Consider the following 26,001-nt stretch of genomic DNA (forward strand, 5'->3'; position numbering starts at 1 on the left):
GTCACAAGTTACAGTCTGGTGACTGATATGAAGCAAAAAAAAGATGGTTCTTGAAGAGTTTGGCATCTGAAACAGGAAATGGAGGGGGAGGATAAGAAAACTGGCACAGTGCTGATCAAAAAGGTGGTGTTCGGATCTGTTCAGTTTCTCAAACCTTTTCCATTCCAGAGCTCTCCAACCTTCTCACTGAACTACTCCAGAATTCCTTGCCACGCTCACTTGATCCTCTTGGTCCCAGGCTTTTACTTTTGTTCTTTCTCTCCATGATATCTGCTGTTCATAGAAACCCATGCTACCTGCCATGCTGTATCAGAGCAGAGGTCCATCCTGTGAAGTCTGTTGTCTCTGGCAACAGAGAGGAAAGATGCTTGGAAGAAGCATCCAAGAAACTGGGGAAGTTGAAGGTTAAGGATTTTAGTATCAGTAGGATACATCAGGCTCATTACACTGAATAAACATTACCTTATTCTGTCATAAGATTGTGGAACATCATCTTTAATGTCGTTGTAAAGCTTGTGGCAGTGTGTATGGATGTGTACATATGTGCATAATATGTGTATGTATGCATAGTACATACACTCATGTCAGTGAGTTCCACCTTTTACTATTTAAAATTAGGTTTATGTTAAATAGCTTCCTCTGTTATTTCATTTGGAGCCTTTGTAGTCCTTGTGTTGAGAAAAGGAATGAATAATTGGTCTTGTCATTCTTTGAAGAAACGTGCTTTTCAGAATAGTCTACCCTGCATCCATTTGTCAGCTTTTCAGCAGAAGAAACTGGGTCTTCTGACCCAGAAAAGAAGTCTGATCTTTCCTTTTTTCCTGTCATTTACTTCCATCTCACCACTGTGATTTTTTGGGAACTGGCAGCCATGACTCTCCTCTCATAGGCCTGCCTTTTTACTTGGAGATCACTCTCTCATTAGATGTTAAAATAAAAGGAGTATCTGACTTTTGCTTCTGTTTATATGCTTGGATTACAGAATCCCAACCATTAAGTCTTAATAACACAGGAAGAGATATTTGAAAATTGGCTGTTGGCTGAACTCTTGGGGTTTTTACCATAAAATTAAAGGTGTCATGCTATAGATAATAGATGCTTGTATAACTTTCTTTTTAATGGAAGTAGTATGTACTTCTTCATTTCAGATTATTTATGACTTGAAGTTGCCAGTGGAGGCTGAGCTCTCAAGAGTGAAGAATTTAAAGGACAAAATACTTTCAAGGTAAATGACTGGAGTGGGAGATATACAGGGAGGTAAAAAGAGGCACGGGTTATCTTAATTACAGAAACTGTTCGTGGGACAGTTACACAGCAGAAGTTGAGCTTCTTCACTTGCTGTTGACTGAAAAACAACTACTTCAGGCATGAGTATGAACTCTTTACTAAAAGTAGGCAATAGCCTTCATGTGAGACATGGGGGAGAAAGCGCATACAATTTGCTGAAATACAGGCCAATGCATATGCGTTTTAAAAATCCTTGACAGATTTCTGCCACTTCTGAAATCCTCCTTTCCTTACAAATAGAAATATATTGGGAGAACAAGAGCTTAATTGCTTTTTTAGTGAATCAGTTTCTGACCTTCAGGAAACATTAAATGCTTTTTGGGCTGCTGATGTCTAAAGAAAGTTGTGGAAAATTCCGGTTGCCATGCTATCCTCACTGGAAACAACTGATGATTCTGTAGCAGAAGTGAGTAAGAAAGTAGGTCACAGCTGGGGTAACCTGACCCTGTGCGCCTTGGTCATAAGGCTGGTCAAGAGTGCTGCAGTTCCTAGTGCATAAAGGCCACACTGGAAAATGATGGAGGGACAGAACAAAGATGGTGCTACTTTGGAACGTTTTGGGGCTCCTTGTTACATTTCAGGATGTGAAACTACACTGGGAATAGAGTGGGGAGTATGAATCTGACTGGCACAGAGAAATGAAGCTTAGCAAGTTGATTGTTTACATGCTAAATGCAAACAATTTTTGTAGGATCATAGAATCATTTAGGTTGGAAAAGGCTATTAGGATTGTTGAGTCCAACCATTAACCTAACACTATGAACTCCACCTTTACCATGTGTTTAGGTGTAGTGTCTGCATATCTTAAATCACAGAGTCATAGAATGGTATGGCTTGGTTTGAGTGGGACCTTCAAAGGTTGTATAGTCCCAAGTGTCCTCCAGTGAGCAAAGGCATCCTCAGCTAGATCAGGTTGCTCAGAGCTCCATCCAGTCTGACCTTAAACCATTCCAGGAATGGGGCATTTACCACCTCTCCAAGCCACTTGTTCTGCTGTTTCACCACTCTTCGTGTAAGAAATTCCTTTTATCTGCTCTGAATCAACATTCCCTTAGGTCAAGGGGTAATGGTTTTAAACTGTTGCAGGAGGCTCTAGCAGAAATTTTGTGCCTGTGTTTCTGGAAGGTGCTGTAAGGTCTCCCTGGTGCCTTGCCTTCTCCAGGCAGAACAGCCCCAGCTCTGTTAGCCCCATGCTTCCAGGGATGGTGACTCAGCCAATCTATGGGTGGCTTGTTCCAATGCTAGACAAAAATTAGGACCCCTCCTGTCATGTTAGTTGCGTTCTTGAGTTAGAATATGGATAAAGCAATCTGTAAAATCCTCTTTTAGAAAACTTGGACCTTACCTACCAAGTCCCTGCTTTGAAGATATTGCCAGTAAAGAATGGCAGTATCAGAGAAGCCTGTTTAAATGCATAATGGTAAACTCTCCTAACTTAAAAGAAAGCTGAAACATAACAAAATCCAATTTTTTTTTGCATTGGAAAACTTTTTGAGAAATTCAGCTGAACAGATGACAAAGGAGACCTGATGAAGGATAACTATAAAGGCATTACGTACCTTGTGCCACTCCAAAATTACACCAGAGGTGAAAAAAACCACAAATAGGAGGTGCATAGAAGTTGAGACACATGCTGCAGGCATAAAATGTTGTAGAAGAAAGAGTCTATATGTTCCTGAAGGGGCAGTGGGAGAGAAGCCCTGATAGCTGTTCTATTTACATTTTAGTTTTCATTAATTAAAACAAGATAGAAAAGCTAAGGCATTTATTTAAGTTATATTCACAGTTCCATTAGTCTAAATGTAAAAGTGCTTAAAAGATTTTGCTGGTTTTCATTGGTAAAGAAAATAGTTAATAGTGTAGCAATAAACAGAAGCTTATATTTTGGACTTGAGTTTTGTTCTGTACAAAGGAAAGAATTCTTTGTGCAGAATTATATATTGAACTAAACTGAGTATAGATGAAAAAATTGAGTGAATGTTGCACTACTCTGTGCATGAGGGAGAAAGCATAAGACAAGAGTTTTTTAATATGAACATGAAGATAAATGAGCAGCCAAATCTGTTTTTAGTAGGAAGAAATAAACTGGAGTAGGTAATTAGTCTTACTTTGCCCCTCCATGAATATTGTGCTGAAAAACACCATAGATCTCAAACTGTCAAAGTGATTTAGGTATTCTTGTCACCCTCTATAATATTTGTTCTCTTCTCTTGAGATTGTTCCTGAACACTTTCGAGACTACATCTTCATTAGAAAATTTGGGAGAGATTAAAAGGGGAATGACAAGGAAGTAAGTATTTTTTAATGAAAGAGAATAGGTATAGTAATTTATAACTGCTCTAGTGGTTAAGTATTTTTTGGAGATCAAATTTTAAAAACTGTAGGTGCTTATGAAATTCTAAGAGTTTATTGAAGCAAAGCAAATCTTTATATACTAGTATTTCAATCAGCATTCTAGTCAGTCCAGTTTGTTTCGGTTGTCACATTTTGGTTTTGCTTGTGTTTTGCCCTACTATATTTTGCTGAATCACTTAAGTTATCCATATTTCATTTATGCTGTGTACTTTTCAACTTTGATTGGCACTTAATGATTTGACCATGGAACCAGTTAGGCTGGAAAAGGTCTTGGAGTCCAACTGTAAACCTGTCAATGCCAAGGCAACCACTCAACTATCTCCCTGGGTGCTGTGTCTGCTATGTTTGTTCTACATTCAATAGAGATGTTAGTCATTTCAGCACGTGAAAATGCATGTAAATGAATCTCTAATGAACAGCAAGTACTGAAATTGGTAGTATTTCCAGTTCACAGTCTAAATACAGATCTTGTCAAATGCCAAGAGAAATTTCTTAAGGTTAACAAAGAAAACCCTTTTATTTTTAAATTACAATTGTTTTTATTTTATTTGGGGGCTTTTTGTTTGTTGTTTTGTTTGTTTGTTTCTGTGGTCTTTGACTAATACTTGAAAAAATGGAATGGAGTTCCTGTTAGGGCTGTTGTAGTTAACACTGAGTATGCTAAAAAAGATTTATTGCATGCTGTAATATTTGAAAATCCTACATATGAGAGTGAGTAGTATCTGTTAGAACAAAAGCATCTTATATGCCTTTTGTTTTCAACATGAGCTATCTTACCACATTATGAACATTTTTTTCAAACAGTTAGTATTTGTACTTGTGGTCTCTGATCATCTAGGTGGGGGCATAGCTCTGCAGTAAGCTGTGCCCAAGCATATGTACTGTGTCTGTGACGATTCTTCCTCGGATTCAGAGTTATAGTACTGGTTTTTAGTTGTCTTGGTCTTAAAAAACGTAATTCAGTTTATTTCTAGCAGGTCTTATGAGGCATTTTTTTACATAGTGATGCATTCTTAATAAAAGCTCTGCTTTGACTCGTGCTTTTCTAGAAACAGACTGAATTATGTTAATTTGTTTCCAAATTAAATTTTTCCCAAATTCAGTGAAGATAATGAACAAGACACTCTTATCCTTGATGATCAGGAAGAAACACCTGATGTCATAATAGAAGAAATACTTGAAGACGACTTGGAAGGCAAGTGTCTTAGTACCTCATGCTTTCAGTGTTCCATTGTGAGTGTTATCCTGTCTTTGAGTCTTGTATTGTGCTGTGTGTTTGGCTCATGCAAGTTCTTTAATGGTGTCTGTTGGAATTCTTTTGAGGTTGGTTTTTTTTTTTTTTTGGTTGTTCTCTTGTTTAGCTTATTGAAAACTTTATCACATGCTCTCCAAAGAAGTTCAAAAGCATTATCTGCTGTACAGTGATTTACATTGACTTGTGGTTATTGCAGTCCCCTCAGATTTTGTCATTGGCTCCTGGAGAATTCTTTTCTGTCAGTTACCTCCGCTTCTTGAATCTTCTCTCAGGCCATTGTACTATGATATTTGGCAGGAACAGCTAGGTTCCTCAGCTTTTCCCTGGATTGTACTAGTAAGAGTACAGCTGACAAGTCCATGAAGGGATCTTCCCCTCTGTTAGAAGACTGAATCTGGAGTACTGTGTCCAGTATTGGACCCTGTGGCACTGAACGTCACTGTCACACAGGAGGGATTCCAGCAGAGCCTGCCAGGCTGGTGTGCAGGAGGTGCTCAAGGTCTTAGAGATGTTTTCCAGCCTTAATAATTCCATGATTCTGTATGTAAGACAAGATAGCTGACTCATCACTCTTTGGAGATGGTGACCAGGGGTGATCCAAAAGAGGCTGTGTCCCTATAGGGGAAGTCTTTCGAGTCATTCAGACTTTTTGTTCAGATGCCACCTTTTACACTGGAAATGGCCAAGAGAAATCTTGCATCTCTTCTGGATGGAGCATTTCCTAAACTTGGAAGCACATTGCTGGATACCTGCTCCGATTGTTTCAGATGCCAGATTCTGTGTAGTCTTTCACCCATGATGTGTTGCAGTTCAGAGGTGGCAGTGCTCCAGGATGTTGCAAGTCTGTCTGGTCAGTGTGCCCTGATCATGCAGGTGACATTTAATCTAGATGATGTTGTCCACTCTTTGCAGGAAGCTTTGTGGTGTAAATACTCCTGCAATAATTGCATTGTGGGGCTTCTAAAACCCTCTGACCCATTAACTTTGTTGAGTGGCTTCAGAAAGAGAAACCTGTCTTTTGTATCCCTAATGGAGAGGAGGTACCTGCAGTACAGAGGATTTGGATGCTTAGTCACAAGTCCTGTCTTACCTAGGGTCATCTCTTTGCTAGTTCTTTGGTCTTCTTGCACTAACACTGAGTAACTATAGGAAAGTGCTTAAAATTAGAAGTCTTAATCTCTAATTTGCTTTCTATGTCTTTGTTAGAGGAAATGAAAACTCTGAATTACCCACTTAAATTCAGGCTACCACTTTGTGAGTTGGTGTTTTGTTTTGGAGGGTAGCATAAGGGAGGTAGTTCAAAAGAGCAACTTCATCAGGAGGCAAACATGGTGATGGTTTGAAACAAGTATGAACAGACTTGTCAGATTAAAATCTGTTTGTTTAATATCATGTTTAATGCAACATAAACTCAGTCCTATGTCTGATAATATCTGTTGGAGTCACTTGGAGGGTGTCTGATAATTTGTGATGTCTCACTCAGGTCTGACAGAATTGGTGTTGGTAAGCCATGTTATAAATCCATGCCATTTCTATATTCGGAGATACTCACAGAAGAAAGAAGCATTTGCTTTGCAGACAAAATTAGAACATTTCTGCGGTAGTAAGAACTCCTATCTCTTGCCTTCAGATATTTTGGAACTAGGTAAATGGTTAATTTCTAAAGGTCTAGACAGCTTAAAATACTACCTTGTAATATACCTTCCTTAGTATCACGTTCTGTCTTTTTTTCTCTCCTCCACGCCACTCCTTTATGTGCTAAAGCAGTCCTTATGAAGTTCACTGACTGAATAGAAACCATTCTAGAAAGAAAAATGAAAGACAGTAATACAAATGTCAGTTGATAATTCTTAAATCATTATTTCCTAGCCCACATGTTGATAATATTACCCACTTCCATAATGTCTTCAGGAAACTGATGGAAAGTATGTAATAACTTTGTATGTCAGTGGGGTTTTTGCCACTTTACTTAGAACTATAGAAATACCAGAAATTATTTCTTGATACAAGCCAAGCACCTGCTAGGCTTAAAGACACTGTGTAAATGAATGTGAGGGGAGCTTCTGGTGGCTATGGAGACCAGATTTATAGTCTTTGTGTCTTCATTGTAGCAGTAGCACTTTTATTACCTGCATGGAGGATGGGAACAGGGGAGCATTATGCAGAACTGTAATAATAGTTTCAGTGTGAAATACTTTAAAATACTAAATTTAGTCCTTTTGTGTTTGCTTCCATATAGGTGCTAGAGTCTTCATTAAGAGTAAGGACACTGGAATGTGGTGTCGTGGAACTATCACTGAACTAATTCCTATAGGAAGTAAAAATCAGAGGAAGAAGCTTTGTGGTCCAATAAGATACAAAGTGTGTGATGTTGCATTGCTGAAAGTATTCCTGATTGATTTTGGAAGCTCTGTAGTTCTGATTTTCTCAGGGTATGTTTATGGAGAGAGGGGTCTTTGTCTGCAGTTGCTGTCTTTGACGGCTGTTATTCAAGATCTCCTCTGAGAAACAAGTTCTTCCTCACCTTCACACAGGCGGATAACCAGATACCCAAATGGCTCTGGTATTCTCTTCATATATATTCCCCTCAGAAAAAAGTGGCACTGTGTTTAAGTGCACAAGTGTACAAGCCTGCACACATTAAAATATTAACACATTAAATTTAACTGAGACATGAATTGTAAAAACAAACTCATGAGCATGTAAGTACTAAATCCTTTTAAAAAAATGCATTTCACTGAGACTTGAAAATTCTGTTTTATTGACATGACGTTACGCCAATTACTGCAATAATAACTTACAGTAAAAGTCTGTGATTTGGTTTGGAGGGCTATAGGCATTGGGTTTGGGATTTTTTGCTGTTAAGCTAGAGCTGCATTTGTTCCCATTGACATTAGATGTGATCCCACTGAAAGGCCTGATCCTGCTACTCTGCAAACTATTGAAACCCATGACATTTGTCTGTTTGTGAGGAAGCCTGACCAGCTCATTGAGGCAGAGCTTGCAGCCATTCCTCCTTTAGCAGTACAGTGTTCACTGAAGGATGTTGTTCCCAAAAATGAAGTAAGTACAAACTGCTTGAAGTATTTCAGGAACTTCTTCATAAGATTTCTGTTAAAGAATTTAAATATGGCATTTAAAATTCTTATTCCAGCATAAACAGAGGGAAACTCAAGAGTACAGGGTGTATTTTTTTTAAGTTAAATTCTCTTGTAAAAAGATGTGTTGCATTGCTTTCATTGGAAAAGAAACAAAGGCTTATAGAAATCTGTCTTAAAAAGCCTGTGAGACTACAAATGCATATTTCAGGCTTAAATCTTCACTGCTCATACTTTAGACATGTTCTTTTGTGAAGTTTAAAAAGTAATTGCAAAATTGATCCTCTTATTTTGTGTCTGTCTGATACTGTGAAAGTAGTAACTTTCAAAGATCATCCAAAAAAAGAATAAATGGCTTCTTAAAAATTTTAAGAGAATCCCTTCAGGGATTGTACTTGTTACTTAAAATTTTTTGCCACTATTGTAAAGTGTTATTTATTCTTTTTCAGTATAACCACAAGTAAAGTACTGTCAACCTTTATTCCATTACAAAAAAAGGCATCTATATTGCAGAATTATTTTCTTCAGTATTACTTTTTATTAGGCTTGCTTTATTCTTGCCACACTCACGTGGAAATGAACTTAGTGCAATACAGCTTGTGCATTTCTGACAGTATTAACTGTTGGTCAGTTTGAGGGGTTTTTACCAGTCTGATGTTGAGTGAAGTAATTTAAATAGGAAAGTCCTGGAACAGTTTTCACAAGTATAGATAAAACGCCTTCCTTATATGTGCTTTCAATTTTTTCTGTGCCTAAAAGGCACAGATTTGCAGTATCAAATGAGAAATGCATTAACTTGATCCCAGAGAAATAAATTCAGACAGGCTTTTTCAAGGCAGATAAAATGTTACACAGGATGCTGTGGAGAGCAGCAGTGTGTGAATTGATCAAATCAGGATGTGCATTTGTGTAAAGACACAAGAAGACAAACTTAGCTTTCTGCTCTCTCAATTCATGGGAAAGTCATGTAATGAAAGTAAGGTAAGATGATTCTGGTTAATGTATCAAAACAATCTGAAGCGATCTTCAGAAGAAACATGGTGGAAACTGCAATCCTTGGACATTACTCAGTTTTATACAGTTTAATACACATACTAATCCATAATGAAAGCATTCCATTCAGTGCTGGCTATGGACTAGACAAGTCTGACCATGCTCAGTATTTAATCTGCTCAGGTGCATCTGTGCTTTCTTCCTTGCATTTACTTTATCTTACTTTTAATTAAGGTTTGTATTTTTTGTCTAACGTTGTCTAACATCCTCAGTAACTTTTTCTTTCTAATACAGGATGAAGGTTGGGGAGAGGAGGCAAAGACAAAATTTTTAGAAATGGTAAATAATAAAGTTGTTTCAATGATGGTATTTAGAGAAGAGGATGGTGTTCTCATTGTGGATCTGAGAAAACCTCCGTTTAATGAAGTAAGCAGTAATACACCACTGTCTCTCAAGGATGCATTGGTTTTCTTAGATTTGGCAAGGTATGTGTCTTCCTTTGGTTCCTGCTCTTTTGTGCCATAACTGCTAACAGAGTAATGCTGTCCAAGTGAAGTTTACAAAGCTGGTTGCTTCTGCAGTGTTCCATATATTAAGGTGTGATGTATTAACCTTCAGCAGTGTCTGCTGATTTCCTTTTTTCATCTTTACCAGTGAGCACCATGCTATACTCATTTACACTAGTCAGGCTTCATTTAGATAGGAAACTTTATTTTAGAAAATGGCAAAATATTTAAAATTTGCACAGAAATATATAACTGGGGAGGCTCTCTAAATGAGAAGCCCTTGATGTCTTATCACTGATAGAAGACCACACAGAAATGAGCCTAGGATCTGTTTTGATTTGGCTGGTAGGCAGTGGGAGAAGCATTACAGATAATTGGCTGCACCACCTGCCAGAAGGAAAGTTTAAGCTATACATATAAGTATGAATCAAGTCATTTTTGTAAGATCATTTTGTGGTTTTTTTAATGGGAAATTTGACATTTGAATATAAAAGGGTTTGTTTGCCATTCATTTTGACTGACTTTATTCAAAATTTCACTTTGTTCACCTTAGGTTTAAGTTACAGCTTCCCAGCCAGTTGGAAAACTGCACCGTCTTGCAGTACAGTCCACCAAATATTCCACAGGAAGGAGAGGAGGTCTTTGTTGTGGTTTGTCACATTAATAGTCCAAGTGATTTCTATCTTCGCTTGGTAAGTTTAGAAATAAAGCCTGTTCAGATGAAACTATGAATAAACATTTTAATGTTGAGCTTTTTGTAGTTCACACTAAATAAGCTACAACTTTGGTTAAGTTCTGTGACTTGTTACCAGTGGTTGGATTCCTAGAATTAGTAGATGAGATTAATTCCAACACATAATAACAAATAACGAATAACAGCCTAGTTAAAATTCAGGAATTCTTAAAATCCCATGAAGTTTTTGTCAGTTATGTAACATGGTTCATTTTTTTGTGGGTGTGCAGTATTTTGCTGGTTTGAATTGATTGAACAGGGCACTATTCAATAATTGTTAGCCTCTTTAATTCACTTTGTATATTCATGACCACTTTAATTTTGGAGGGAAGACTGGAAAGTACAGTACTAGGAAAATAATTCTCCTTAAAAGAGTAGAAATGCCGTTAAAAAAGATCATCTGCTGTGTATGTGTGGTTTGTTTTTTTTTATTTCAGAGAGAGAGTGTGGAATCTTTAGCTCTCCCAGAGAAAATTCAGGAGATATATAAACAAGAGAATGGTAAAAACTTCCAAATTTTCTACCCAGTTGAAGGCCAAGCGTGCATTGCAAAGCAGGAGGATGGGAATTGGTATAGAGCACAGATTATAGGTGAAGTATTGATTCTTTTGCTCTAATGCTAGGTTGCAAAATCAGATGTGCTGGTAGGTCAGAGTTAACACACTGGATATCAGCAGTAACATCCAGCCAGTATTTTTACTGGGAATTATGGTGCTACCAGGTAGCTTCATAAAGCCAGTAGTACTAATTCACATTCTTTTGGTTTAAATAGACTGGTTTATACACCTGTTCTGTCTAAACAGAGATGCAACATATTCCATTCTCTAGAGATTATTGAAGTTCTATTACGTAATTATTTTACGTGGCATTTCTCTTGTTATTACAGTGTGAACCCCAGCTTTGGCTATTCCAGCCAACCTGTGAGTGTATCTGGTGTTGGCTCATAATTATCCACAGTCATTCCAAAGGGATTGGGGGGTTGTGCTTGTGCTGAGTCTGTGTTGGCTGTGTGTGGGCAGTGTAGCATGTCTGCTTATGTTTACTTGGCATGTGTTCAGTGTGCCAGTGTCTCACAAAGGGGGCCAAAATGCCAGGGCTGTCATTTCAGGGACCTGAAAGAGCTGGCTCCTAAAGAATACTCATTTTGGTTTGAGTATAAATATTCAAAAAAAAAATTACTGGTTAATCATATGGCATGAATGTGGGATCTGCTCTGAAATTCTGATGCTTTAACCTGTATCAGATACTAATTTTTTATTAAAATATCTTGGGTTGTTTTTGTTGGAGGGCTTCCAAGTTGTCAGGAAGTTCTGGTAAAATACGTTGACTACGGCAACACTGCTAACTTAACTCATAAAGACATACGCAGAGTGAAACAGGAGTTTCTGAGCTTTCCAGAAAAGGTAAATGCCTGGATTAAACACTCAAAATTGACAGCATCTCAGTGAATGAGAGGGGAAAGAGAATTGTTCATCTTCTGAAATATATTAAATAAATAAAATGTTAAGGAACTTCATTTTTGCCCACCATTATGAAGTGTCTCACTTAATGCTTTGGGTGCATATTGAAAACTTTTAAATTTTTTTTGTATCTTTCTGGTGTAAATTAAGTCTAATGTTGCCCTGCAGTATATATACTGCAGAAGAGGTATATATATACAATGTGTATATACATGTGTATTTAATTCACTTATTTCCATAATAAGCCAAATGAATTTTTGCATTCTTTCATTTTTAAATGATAATCTCATAATAAGAGGGGGGGTTTTGTATATATTTTTGTTTGCATTTAAAATTTGGTGTTTTTCTAACTTGAGGAATGGTTGGAGTGTCTCCCTTTTGACAAGGAGGAAAACTGACTGGGAAAGAAAATGGCAAAGTATTTCTGTCAAATAAAAAAATGCCCATACATGGAATTTTTTTTTCTTTGCTATTCATTTGATAGTTTTGGTCACCAATCACAATTTGCTGAACTTTGAAACTTCATATGTTGGTAGGGGTTTTTCTTAACTCCTTTAAGGCACCAGTAGGCTTTTTTTTATTACTTCTGTGCTGTAATCTTTACTGATCTCTGCACCAGTTCTATGCCTTACCATAAAGGGAGAAAAAGAGATTTAGGCTCTTTGTATTTCAGCAAGAAGGTCTCTGAATGTGAGGTTCATGCTCAGCTACTGGGAAGGGAGGGATCATTTTGAGCTAAATCAGATTTTGGTAATGTGGAACCAGAAGCCAAGGTTGTGCTGTCTTGCATGAGTGCAAAGCAAAGCCTGTGATCCAGTCATAATGAGATGATCTTGATCTGTATGTGGTATTAGTTGCATAACCTTGGGTTATTCTTCAGGCAATCAGGTGTAGGCTGGCTTGCATTGAGCCATTCAGAGGGGCAAATGAGTGGAACAGAGAAGCCAAGGAAAGATTTGAAGAAATGACTGAAGATAAGCTTATGTTGTGTTCAGTTATTGGTAAGTTATCAGGAGTGTATTAATTTCTATTTATATATTATTAAGTTGTCTCAAATGTAGAAGCAATCACTTTGATATTTAAAGTAGTATTTATTTGAAATGTTGGTGCTCGTACCTGCTAGAGATAGCCTGGAGTGAGAATATCTAAATTCTCTCCTCTGATTGGAGGAGGCATAACACACAAAACTTGAAACAAAAGTTCTGTTCATGTCTTGTCTTACAGACCACACCAGTGTTACATTATGTAAGTATTCTGATTATTCAGGTGGGCTTCTTCCCAAAAGCACTAGCTGTCCATGATGTTTCCTGACTTTATTGGTAGCTGGGAGTGTGATTGCTGCTGCTCTAAAATATTGCCAAAAAAGAAAAATAATTTCAGATAACATATGTATGTCTTAGTAGGATTTTTCTCAATACCATATATTGTTCATATGTAGCTACTTACTTTTCAGCCCTTGTGTGGGATGATGATTTGGAGCCAATTTGATAAATGGAATTATGCGTAGCAGTTGGAGTTTTTGTACAAAAGCATTTTGTGATTATTGGTGTATTTTAAGTTAATTTTATGGATATGTGCAAAGCTAAGTGTCTGCATATTGTTGATGTTAAGAATCAATTATTTTGTACATCAAATGTAATTTTGGATAATTCTGTCTTTTGGCACTGTTTGTCATTGCTCTAAAACCAGAGTCTTCTTATTGTCATTGATTGGCACTAATTATGTTGATATTATTCATTCACAGAAATTTTAGATAATAATGTCTTATCTATTGAACTCTTCAATGCCTCTGCTGATAATGGGAAAAAATTTAGTATTAACTGCCAGCTAGTTGAGGAAGACTTAGCATCCTACATACCTGGGTAAATACATTGTGCATTACTTTTAAAGTATTTGGAAATACAGAATTTGTGTATTGAAACTGCTGATTCTGGTGCGTCACCTCCAGTGGCTGGAATTTACCACATCTGCAATAAATTGATTTTAAGATCACATCTATCAGCTGGTGTAATTTAGAGTGTAACTGCAGTTCGATAGTTAAATCCTCTAACTAAACCTTAACTAATGTATTGAAGTTGTACCTGTGAAAAAATATGAAATCAAATGTTTGCGTTGTTGTACTTGCAGTGTCCCTAAGTGCCAAATCTTCCCAAAGTGTTCACTCTTTAAGTTCCCATTCCCAGGTAGTAAGAAAAATAATTTGTGTCTTAAACCTGCACATACGGAGGGTGAGTCGCTTCTTTGGGAGGTCTGTTACTAGAAAACACTTGGGTAACCAGCTATGACAGCAACAGAAGGGTTGGGAAGACAGCAGAGTTGGGAAGTGTGGTGGGGAAGATGATATAACACTGCTGCATTTAATTTGCTGGCTTTTTACCAAGATAATCCATGGGCTGTATTCATGAAAATCTGTGGTTACGGTTTCATTAATATTTTTTTAATACTGATGGAAATATATCATAATGGGGAGTTTTCATTCCAAAAGGAAATTCCTGAATTTGCTTTTTTTAGGAGGAAGCGTGTAAGTGGATTTTCTCTCCTAGTTCAGAAATGTTACTAAATCTTAGTAACACTCCAATACTGGTCATAGTCAGTTTTTAGTAAGATTTTGTAAATTATGCAACCTGAACAGCTGAGTTGTTTTTTCCCTGTCACAGAGGTATTTTGTTGTGTCCCATCTGTACTTAGATGCCTGTTCCCAGCCTTCAGTCAAGGGGGTATGTTCCTTTACCCTAAGTTGTTGTGTAACACTGATCCTTTGAATAAGGTGCATTTTATGATCCCTTGAATAAGATGGATTTTATGATCCCTTGCTCATTCCCCCTTCTTTAGTTGGACTGGGGAGAAAATAAACTCAAGCAAGAAACTCGTGGGTCAAAATAAAGACAGAGAAATCACTTACCAAGTACTGTTGCAGGCAAAACAGACTTGATTTTACTTAGTTATTACTAATTAACATAAACACTGAATTACTAATTTGGGCAGTGGTACACAGAAGAAAAGATTTATAGCACCTACCCCCTTTCCCAGGGTCAAATTTATTCCAAGCAGCTCTCATTCCTCTCCTGCACTTGAGTTACACTCAGCCCATTCAGGGAGGCAGTGAATAGTGCAGGGAGTTGGGGTCAGGACACAGCAGTTTATGCGTGCTGCTCCTTCCTTCTTTTCTTCGTGTGCTTTAGAAGGGACCCCCCACAGGCCTTTGTCCCTTATTTTATGGGGCAAGAGGCCCACTCAGATCTTCTGTTCTTATGATCTTGGTGTTCCCTATGCTTTTTTTTCTGTTCCCTGAATGTGCAAGGATACCTTCTGAAGGAGAATAAAAGTGTTACTATCATTAGTGTTTCAAAAGTAGCACTTACAAATGTTTTTGTCTAAGCTACATCTCACTTTTTTCATGTTGAATAATTCCTGTTATTTTTTATTGAGCTTTTTTCACTTCATTTGAAATCTGTTTCAACTTTCCATTCTAACTATTTTGTGCTCTTTACAGGTACACTGAAAGAACTGAAGTAAAGCCTAATGAAATATGGGATGATCCTCTAGAAGAAATTTCTAAAACTTCGGAAGCTTTTATTCCTGCAGACATGGAATCTGTGAATGAAGGAGATTTCAGATCACTTTGTAACAAGGAGTTACATGGGAGAGTTAGTCATGTTGTATCTCCTAGTAAAATTTTTGTACAATTGCTGGCATCAGAAAGTATACTGAAAAGGTACTGAAATTCAAAGAAATTTCCTTTAGTTAAAGTGTCCTTATTAAAAACTGCTGAAGTATAGTTAGAACAAACTCTGATGAGAGTTGCATTTGATACTGTGTACTTCTTGAAGGCTGCTGACTTACTTGCCTTTGTTGAGGAAAGTATAGGAGCAGAAGAGAGGTTGGCACTATATTGTGGTTTATTAAATAATTCTGATTCCACATTAAGTATATGATCTCATTCATATTTCAAATCAGTTTTATTGTAGTAAGTATTGGAGCCTGATGAATGCAACAGTGTCCAAAAAGATAATATCTTCCTGCTCTTTCTTCTCTCCTTCCCATTCCCTCATTAGAGATCTGGTTAAATAAAACCTGTATCCGAAGTCCTAGAACTTTAGTCTTAGTGGTAGTAGCAGGGTTTTTGTTTATTTTTTTTTTCAAAATGTTTCCAGTACCCTGTTAGGAAGTTTGAACACAATTTCTAGACACAGTGTATATTTCTAGACAGCCTGCCTTTGGTAGATATTTAGGTAACATTTAGGTAGTCATGCCTACTCTTTGGCAATAGTTAAAAGAGTGTGTCAGGGTTTAGTGCAAGTTGCTTATGTATTCATTTCTCTTTTAATCTTCTTGGCTGTAACTGCCTGGAGTTCCATTTATGTAGTCATGACACTGAGGACCACACTCTCAAGCGGTCAAGAGCAAACAGTGTAGTTTTCACATAGTGCTATACAAAGCACTTGGGATTGCTCAGATTAATTCCAGTGTCTAAGTTAACATGATAGGTTTACATACTTTTAATCAGCATGCATGTGTTTTGTAACTCCCATTTCATGTATTTCTAACATGTCATGAAGAAAAACTGCAACACTGTGCGTCTGTTACAGCAGTACAACTTCATTGTATGCTAGTTAAACAATGACTGAATAAGCTTTTATATACTGCATTAAACTTTATCACTAGAAAAGCATTTTTTTGAATGTCAGTTTACAGGAGGAGATGGCTTCCATCTACAAAGAGTCTCAGCCACAGTCTGTGAAGTGGGAGAGGGAAATGCACTGTGCAGTTTACGTTCACGATGTGGGACAGTGGCAGAGAGGTCAGATAAGCAGAATTGTCTCTGAAACAAGTGCAGAGGTAAAGCTCTTATCTTAACAGGGTTCATACTTTTATTTCTAGACTTGAAAGTGTTCACTGATTACGGTAAGGTCAAACCTTTGTTTCTTCTGTGTTCATATTTTCTCTTTTGCTTGTGTTGAGAGTTTAAGTAATGCTGTACCTTGCTGCAGATCAGTTGACTGTCTTGTCAAAGCTCAGATGCCTTTAGCAGGGAATCTGGTAGTTGAGGAAGCTTATGAAGTTGACTTCCTCTTTATTTACACTGTCCTTTGGAACATGGCAGTGATTCCCAAGTTATAGTCTTAACAATTTGTTTTAGATTCCAGCAGGTGTGTGAAACTGAGGGTTGCAGTAATTCAAAGTTAATGATCCTTGTTAAAAGAGGGAGCCAGTTGAACCAAGTGCAACACCACAGGCAGGCAGTTGCATGAACCCTAAACTGATGGTGATGCACTGTACCATGTAGCTACAACATCTTCCACAGTAACCTCACACAGCAGTGCTTGAAACATGTGTTTTGTTGTACCAATTTGAGAATAATGAGCACCAAAAAAAGCATTTTGTGACTAGATACATGTCTCCGAAGTAAGAATAGCTTTTTGATCATACAGATAATGCAGGACTGCATTGCTATTGATTTTTTTTTTTCCACCATCATCAGGTTGTGCCCAGGGGTCTTTTTAGTTGGAAGTAGAAATGGGACTTTGTGTACTTCAGGTTTGCATTATCTGCTTTCTGAGCCCAAGAGCCTTCAAACAGCTATTTAACCCCATCAGAATAAAAAGCGAGGGGTGGAGGAGAGCTATTTCAGTGTTTCTTGGTTTACCAAAAAGTCAGTAAAGTTGTTTAACCTCCTTGGAGCACATTTGTATGATTTGTCCCTTTGCTACGCTGTGGTAGTTGTTTTAGTTGTGGTGAAGTATTTCAGTGCAAAAGGCATTTGTTAAATCCCAGTTATGTTTGAAATTTTTTTAACCTTCTCAGGAATGCTTTGAATTCTCACTTCTTACAGATAACAGTAAGAGAGGGTTTTTTTCTCTGTTTTATGGTTTCTTGCCTGTAACAGGTACTACTTTATGATTCTGGAGCTGAAAAAACAGTGGAGATCAGCTGTCTAAGAAAACTTGAGGAAAACATGAAGACCATCAGGATGTTAGCAGTAGAATGTTCACTGACAGAAATAAGGTAGCTTTTCCCTTATACTGAGTGGCAGCATTAGAAACTAATAATGGCATATCTTTTTTAGCACTGATTATGTAAGATTTGGATGTGGTTTGCTTTTTGAATGAAGAAATGGGGTGCTGGCTGTGATATATTTTTAATAAAGGTTTGGAGTTTTTTCTACGGGTTATACTGTATAGTAGTAAAGCAGAAACTGTGCTGTAGAAATAAATAATGTTATAGGTTGAGTTACAAAATATTGAACAGATTTATTTCATTGAATACTTTTTTCCCTTGACTCAGAATTTGAGATAAATAGGATCTTATGAAACTGTACAGAAGGTCTCTCTTCTAGACTTTTTCTCTAGAGGTCTCTCTTCTAGACTTTTTCTCTTCTTTCCTTTTTCTCTAGTTATGACAGGTGTCATAACTTCTAAAACTCATGATCCTCCTCATTCTGAAATTCTGGGCTTGTATTTTTTAATTTTTCCAGTTGTAGAGATCCAGAAATTAATGGTGATTTCATGTTACTCTTGACTGTAATGGAGTTTTTTTTCCTGTAATAGTTTAGGCAGTTTAGAAAAAAAACCAAGTTTTTAGTAGAGGGAAGAGTTGGTAGTTCTACCAACTTCTTTTGTACCTAGAGATTATCATTTGTTCTGTGTTAGACCCACAGGTGGAAGCACACAGTGGACAGCAACAGTGTGTGAATGCTTGTCCTATTACCTAACTGGAGCACAAGTGAAAATGGTCATACAGGTTTGTAATAAAAACCACAGGTTTGTAATAAAAACCACAATACAGGTTTGTAATAAATACCAGTGGTATTTATAAAATTTCTGTCAGGCTGTCTGCTAATTTGGGGGTTTTTTTCTGAATATTTTACCTTTGGAAAAGTCGTGTTTAGAACTTGATTGTATAGCTGTTTGCTCTAGGGGAAAAGGTGCTTTCTTCTTTCTGCTTTAGTTTTGTTATTCACTGGAGCATTAGAGCAGTTGGCTACCCAGTGTGGAGAGAGCTTCATATTTGATACATCTGCTATTCTTCAGTAACCAAATATATCTTTGGGACCACTGGATGCTGACAGCCTTTTTTGGACATATAAGCAAGCTGCTCAGTTTTTTTTATGAGAATTATTTCAGCAGCTACTTTAATAGTTTTCAAGCCTCAGAAACTGGAAGAATTAATCCATTGCTGTAAGAATATCATTAGTAATTTATTTCTTCCACGGTTTAAAAAAAGATTATTAGAAGGGTTTGATTTGTTCAGCATCTGTTGTCAGCTGCCAGTGATATTTTACAGTGTGTGTGGAAATAAAAGCAGTGATGAGTGGAGTGGAGTTATTTATGCATGGGTTTAAATCTCCTGCTGAAAAATAAGTGTTTGGCACTCAATTCTATTAGAAAAGCTGAGGGGAAAAGTAAGCTTTTACTCTACAAATCCTTTTTAATGTCATGTATAGCGTAGAACAGTTGGTAAAATGATTGGAGCTGTCATATGGATTAAATAAATTTGTGTCTTCTCATATGGGCACCAGTTGTTCAAGGATGTCTGATTGACAGTCAGTACCAATAAAATGAAAAATATGCCTGTCGTTTAGAGGAGATGCATATTTGTAGTATGTTGTCCAGCTCTCCCATTTTTTCCAGGAAAATGTTGTGGGTTGTGCATTGCCTGTGAAAATTCTTTGCAAAGATGAAACAGGAAAAATGACTGATACTTCTGAATACCTTATTGAACAGGGTTTGGCTCTTAGAACCAGAAGGTTTGGATACTTTTCTTTTATATTTTCTCAGACTCTGATGTTCATATTTGACTAATAAGTAAATAAAAAAAATTGGGTTGTGTTCTACAGTTCTAGCAATAGACCTCCATCTTCAGTGGACTTACTTGAGTATGATGTTATTTATTGTATCCATGGTACATTTCAGTTCTCTAAGTTTGTAGATGAGATACTTGACAGTATTTTGAGATACCTTTGCCACTTCTCTGTGTTACTTGTATTATTTTGTAGTTTTGCACTTTTGAAGTTCTTTGTCAGTTAATGTATTGATATTTGATTGAATCTCCTAGAACTGGTAAAGCCAATGGGGCTTCTTTAGTCTCCAAGGAACATCTTGAAGTACATTTTGAGCAGGAGAGCACACAGCTGGATGGTTGTAATTCCAAAATTGCATATGCAAGAAACGGGACTGTTCCAGAGGAAAATACCACTATTTCAGAGGGTGAACAAAAATCACTCAAAATACATGAGCCACTGCCTCATTCAGAAATGGATGAAGTATACAGATCTCCCATTGTTCCTGAAGCAAAAATTTTCCAGGCTGTAGTGAGTTGTATTGGAGGTGATGGAACTATTTATATAATACCAAAATCATTTGGTGAGTTTACATAGAAGAAAATACATGAATCTGAGTGCTCTTGGGTATCAGAATGAATACTAGAACACCTATCTAGTACATGTTCACTGGTCTGGAAGATTCCCCTTGGGAGGTGATGTCCTTTGGTGTGAGGGGCAGGGATTCTCTCTGTCCTTAAATCAGCTTTCCTGTCCTCCCACTCTCCCAAGAAATCCAAAAACCCCAAGCGCTTGGATAGGCAGGTTACTTGTCTTTCTTCTCTGGACTGTAGTGGGTAAAGCAGCAAGGGCTTTATTTTGTAATGTTGGCTGATAAAGTAAATGTAGTAATTTACTTCAAAGTGATGCAGATGCAGTCATAAAGAGTCTTGGAAGTTAGCTTGGTTCTCAGACTGCTGGGTTTTTTTTCCTTCAGTTTAAGCTCAGTACTCAGTTTCTTCAGGCCCTTTATTTGCATTGTGATACATTCCATATCTCACAATGTTTCCTGTTTGTGTTGTTTGAAAGAAGTCCATTTTCTTCTGACTGATGCAGTGTACTTGTCAGTTCCATGTTAGTATATTGTGCTTTAGAGAAATACTTACATATGAGAACATTAATTCTATCTTTTTTGCTCTGCAAGTGCATTTAATTACTAGATTATGTAACTGTTTTTATTCCTAAAACTTTGGAATTCGAAGTACAGTCACCCCACTTGAACAGGACTGTGTGTTCTTCCTGCAGTTCTTGCTGTAGGCTGCACCATAGCAGGAGAGGTTCTTCTGGACTCCTCTTCTGTGTTGTTTCATGGTGTCCTACCACTGAAACAGTGGTTTGGGATTTGTTGTCTGGTTCATGCTTTGTTTTACTCTGATATAGTGCTGCCTAGGTGTCACTTCCAAAATTTATAGACTCTTCTACAAGTTCTTCTGAGATTAGAATTTAGAATTTCTAATGGCTTCAGAATTGGAAATGCAGTTTACTGTTAGTGACTCTTCTGTATATACTACATATTGAACATACATATTGTATCAGTGTTGGAAAATATATTTTAGAGCTGCACATGTGTTTATGTTTATACATGTCATCTGCATCTGATGGGGTTTAGTGATAGAAATATTTTGCATGAATGTTAGAGACTATTCTTAATTTTTTTTTTCCACCTCCTCTCCCAAGAAACTGCACTGAACAAATTGATGGCTGAAATACAAAATACTTTCAAAGGCCTTGGTCTTCTGATACCCTACTGCTGGAAGAAGGGAGAAGCCTGTGTTGTAAGAGGATCAGATACTGTGTGGTATCGAGCTAAAATAGTAGAAGTCAGCGGTAGTACTCTCCAGGTAAGTTTGACTGTATGGGGTAAGGGGAGGGTGTATGATATTTGCATATGTGTGTTTAAAAAAGGTATATAATCCAATCCTCTAAAATAAATAATGGATTTAACATTGTTTCATTCAGCTGACCTGTGCAGTTGTTCATTCTGCTTAAAGCTCTGGATTACTGTCCTCATTTTTACATTTATTTTAAAGATCAAATCTGTCTACCTATTTCAGTTGTCACAATTTTTCCTGTAGTTTCCCTAGTAATGATTAATTTTCTTAAGTAAAAAGCTGCTCTTGATTTCCTGTAAGTAAACCCTTTTAGGTTTTTTCTTTTACTGTTCTTACAATATGTGGAATGCTTTGAAAAGAATTAGGTTTAGAATCCCACACCTGCCCTAATACCCACCTAAAAAGTACTGGCTGTCTGTTTCAAATTCTTTCTGCTGCACAGGTATAGAGCCTTCTTCTCATTAGCAGTTTATCTTACCTAAGCTCTTGAGTCTGCTCATGACTTTTGAATGCAGATTTGAAAAATCTATCCTAGTTCACAAATTTTTTTCCTTTCAGTTTTAAATTGATGTTGGTTATTCCACAAAACGTAGGAATTCTTGCAAGAGAACTTTATAAACTAAATTTCTAATCTGCCACACCACTTTTTTTAATACTTTCTCACTTTTTCCCTTTGTCACATCACCTACTTACCATCAAACCTTTATTTTTTTTTCCTCCATAAAAATAATGCTGTAAACGAACACATTCCCTTACTAAACTTAAGTATTTCAGGAAATCTTTGCATTTCCTGTAGGTACAGTACATAGATCGTGGTTACATAGAGAGCATTCCTCAGTGTCACCTGTATCCGACTACATTCTACACTGGCATTCCTCCATTTTGCATCCCATGTCAGCTCTACAAGACGCTGCCGGTGAGTAGTGGCACATCCGTGTGTAGGTGGGTGGTTACTCGCATCAATACCCTGCTTAGTCAGAAAGGCTGAGAGTGGAACTGATACCTCTGGTATCTTCTCTTGCCTGCAAGGATTCACAGAAGAGCTGATGAGGATTGGTTCAGCAGGTCCTTGTCAGGGCCCAAGAGGTTTGCTTTAGGAAGGGACCATGCTTGAAAGGCAGCTGTCAGTGGAGTTAAACCTTTGTGAGACAGGACACTGCTGGCTTGGCAGGGAGATACTCTGAAATGATAATTCAGTTTGCAGTAGCAGCAACATAAAGTTAGTCCGGGGTTTCTTAATGCAGAATGGCCAGACTGTCTGAAATTTGCAAATCCTGCAAAACTCTGTTTCTAACATTTTGATCTTGCCTGTGTAGGAAACAATCTAAACTAATACAGCTGAATTGTTTCAGGGGTTTTTGTCAGTAAGTAATTGCCATGTAAATAACATCTTCACATACCATCACACCTTGCTTACTCTGAGTGGTGCACTTAGCAAAAGTGAAATACTGAAATTACCAGCTTACTTTTATTGCTGGAAATAGTTAAACTGATAGAGTTAGGAAGGCTGCAGGGTTGGTGGGGCAGGGACAGGCAGCAGACCTGACAGGGAAAGGTAGCCTACCCAGGTAGGAAAGCTCCTGCAGCAGGTGGTGAGAGGGCTGTGTAGCATCAGGGAGGCTGAGGAGGGGTTGGATAGCTGATTCCAAGTGCAGTCTGCAGTGGACCTGCAGCCAAACAGCCAGAAACCCTCCCAGCAGCACGTGGAGAAGAGAGAAGGGGCAGTAATGCAGAAGAATGGAAGCTTGCAATGGCAAGGACCTGCAAGAAGAAGAGATTTTCCCCAGAGCGTGAGGTGCTCTTGCAGCACTGCTTTGTCACTCTGCAGGCTGGTGAGGACAGAGCTGTCACATCAGGAGAGAGGCCAGGGCTGAGGAGGGCAGCACCCTCTGCTCCCCATGTAACCCCCAGTGCAGCTGACAAAAGGCAGTGGGAGACAGGAGTGGGTGCTCCCTTCAGAGAGGCTCAGAGGAGCCCACGTGCTGACCCAGCACTCTCTAGAGAGGGATGGTGCTCCTGCCTTTTTGTGTTGGGGACATCACTGAGAAGCTGCCAGGCCCTGTGCAGTCCTCTCACTGTTACCCAGTGCCATGAGTTAGTTACCTACTCCTGGTGACACCAGTGATACTCCTCAGACTGCTCCTGGCTGTTTCTGCAGGGGATGCAGATCCCAAGAGTGTTTATAAGGATCTGTGGCCTGCCAGTAGTTTTTTCATCAGTCCTGTCTGGCAGAGGGAAGGGGTTTGAAAGGTTCACTCCAGGCTGGTGAGTTAAGAAATCCTTACAGGACTGTTGCCACAGCCAGCGGTTGGGCTGCTTGGATGATGGCGCTCACTTTGAGGAGCCTGCTCTGGTGGGGCCCTGTGGGGCCCGTGTCCCAGAGAAGAAGAGCCTCTTTGGTCTGTAGGCATGCCAAGCCTGGAGAGGGATCACAGGTCAGGGAGCACCTGAAGAGCAGCACCTGTGGGAGCAGTCCAGAGAAGGGCAGTGAAGATCAGAGGGCTGGAGCATCTCTCCTGTGACAGGCTGAGAGAGTTGGGCTGGTTCGTCCTGGAGGAGGCTCCAGGGAGATCTTCAGCACCTTCCAGTGCCTAAAGGGATACAAGAGAGCTGGGGAGGGACTCATTACAAGGTCCTGGAGTGATAAGACAAGGGTGAATATCTTCCAACTGACAGAGGGCAGGTTTAGATTTCATACTAGGAAGAAAATCTTAACTACAAAGATAGTGAGACATGGGAACAGGCTGCCTAGGCATGTTGCTGATGCCCCATCCCTAAAGTGTTCAAGGCCAGGTTGGAGGGGGCTTGAAGCAACCTGGTCTAGTGGAAGGTGCCCCTGCCCATACAAGAAGGTTCCAGTTCAATCTTTAAGGTTCTTTCCAACCCAAACCAGTCCACGATTCTGTGAAAGACAGGCTTGTAAGCATAAAGGTTGGACAGCAGAGAATAAAAGTATTTAAGGGTATTCTGTGTTTTGTTGAGTGTTACCTTAGTTCCTGTAATTCTTTGGATTATGCTTCAGACAGTTTGGTACATGTGCATTATTGTGTACATAGTATGGGTTAGATTTGGCAAGCAGCATCTCTTTCTAAGCCATTTCAGGATCTGAAAATTGTGGGTTGCATTGTGACTTAAATTATAATGCACCAAATAGCAGATAATATTTAAATTATTGTAGACAAATCAAACTAAAGATGTGTGTTTTCTAGTCAGATTTCTTTTTTAATGGTAGTTGTGTATTTCCATCTACCATAAGAATAGGAAGAACATTACTTGTCGCATCATAATGTGTTGGTTTCTTGCTTTTCTCTAAATAGATTGGAAATTTTTGGCAGCAGGAGGCAGTAGAATACCTTCAAGAACTTCTCAAAAATGAAGAGGTTGAAATTCATGTTAAGGTAGCCTAATTTATTTGTAGATGTGGAATGAAGCAAAGTTTTTGTTTTCTTTTTCCTTTTAACTGGCATTAGGAATGGTACATGAGGGAGTATAGCAGTAAATGTATTTCTTAGACAAAAGAAAAACCTCAACTAAACTTAATTCTCCTGTGACTTTACCTTTATTATAGCTTTTAGGCCTTAAATATCTCCATTAAGGTTAGTGCTGTTTTTTCACCCTGTTCATGTTGAGTTGACATTTTGACAAGTAACCTACCTATTGGCAGCATAAACTGTTCTCAATTCTATTCTAAGTGATAAAATTCTGGCATAATTAAGTATCGATGTGCTTAAATTTATTTGTTAAAATTATGGGGAAACACATTATCTGTATTGTCTGAAAACAAGCCATTTCAGACAGCTTAATGATAAATTGTGAAGGGGAAGGGTTTGAGGGAGCAAACATAGGATAATGTTTCAGTGTTAGGATGAGCAATTGGTGCTTCCATGTCAGAAAGAGAGACACCCATTTGTGTTACAACTGGTGTTAAGAGGCATCTTGGTCTTTGAGTGTTATGCTTATATCAACATGAGAGGTTTGAATTTCTTGGTCACTGTTTCTAAAACTTCAGTCCTAGTTTACAATCCTGTTTTGTCCTGTGTAAAACAGGAGTTACCAGATAACCCATGGGGCAAGTTGTCCATCAGCCTGTATTTTGGGGGGATGTCACTTTCGTCCTTCATGGCATACCAGAGGTACTGTGTTGCTGAAGATTGCCAGGACATACAAAAGCTGGTGAGACCTGTGTGTGTGTGTCCCTTTTGCTGTTGTTGTTCTAACTTTGGAAAGATTATTCAGTTGCTTGTTGTGACCTAGGAGGATTTGTTACTTTTTTAATATTTGTGTGGTTTTGTGCTGTAAGCAGCAGTAGGACTGAGCACACAGGTCTGCAGCACAACATGGGGAGCTACAATGTGCTGGTAAGACTGTGTGGAATAGCAAATTGCCAAGAGTTTGTTCATGGGCTCTGTAATGAAAAGAGGTTTTTGCACTTCTGTTTAAAGTCCAGCTAGTTTTTGTGTTCCTCTAGAACACTAGGAATAGGGTAGTACTTTTATCACTTGAAGGGATTAGTTATTCATAGAAATATATCCAAGGGTGGAGTAAATTAAATCAAGTATTTAATCATAAAACCAGTGCTTTATAGGGGAGTTACCTAGGTTCTTTATTCCGATAGTCTGGGATGCTTACTTAATCATCTTTAGGGGAGGATTGAAATTTCCAC

General features: G+C 38.2%; 1 protein-coding gene across 1 annotated transcript in view; it reads left to right on the forward strand.

The window, feature by feature from the left end:
• The window catches only part of RNF17 (ring finger protein 17), a 40,465-nt gene that overhangs the window by 7,656 nt on the left and 6,808 nt on the right, over positions 1-26,001 (forward strand). Inside the window, exons 9-30 of the mRNA XM_038141708.1 lie at positions 1,149-1,225; positions 3,503-3,577; positions 4,746-4,837; positions 6,381-6,542; positions 7,137-7,329; positions 7,795-7,960; positions 9,283-9,473; positions 10,048-10,186; positions 10,665-10,818; positions 11,515-11,630; positions 12,568-12,688; positions 13,432-13,549; positions 15,181-15,402; positions 16,376-16,526; positions 17,575-17,693; positions 18,338-18,428; positions 19,319-19,434; positions 19,743-20,050; positions 21,184-21,347; positions 22,135-22,254; positions 24,656-24,736; positions 25,386-25,511. Of these exons, the coding sequence (XP_037997636.1) occupies positions 1,149-1,225; positions 3,503-3,577; positions 4,746-4,837; positions 6,381-6,542; positions 7,137-7,329; positions 7,795-7,960; positions 9,283-9,473; positions 10,048-10,186; positions 10,665-10,818; positions 11,515-11,630; positions 12,568-12,688; positions 13,432-13,549; positions 15,181-15,402; positions 16,376-16,526; positions 17,575-17,693; positions 18,338-18,428; positions 19,319-19,434; positions 19,743-20,050; positions 21,184-21,347; positions 22,135-22,254; positions 24,656-24,736; positions 25,386-25,511 (3,102 nt within the window). The remainder of the gene's footprint in view (positions 1-1,148; positions 1,226-3,502; positions 3,578-4,745; positions 4,838-6,380; positions 6,543-7,136; positions 7,330-7,794; positions 7,961-9,282; positions 9,474-10,047; positions 10,187-10,664; positions 10,819-11,514; positions 11,631-12,567; positions 12,689-13,431; positions 13,550-15,180; positions 15,403-16,375; positions 16,527-17,574; positions 17,694-18,337; positions 18,429-19,318; positions 19,435-19,742; positions 20,051-21,183; positions 21,348-22,134; positions 22,255-24,655; positions 24,737-25,385; positions 25,512-26,001) is intronic.

This window comes from Motacilla alba, chromosome 1 (assembly GCF_015832195.1).
Source record: "Motacilla alba alba isolate MOTALB_02 chromosome 1, Motacilla_alba_V1.0_pri, whole genome shotgun sequence".
Classification (NCBI taxonomy): Eukaryota; Metazoa; Chordata; class Aves; order Passeriformes; family Motacillidae; genus Motacilla; species Motacilla alba.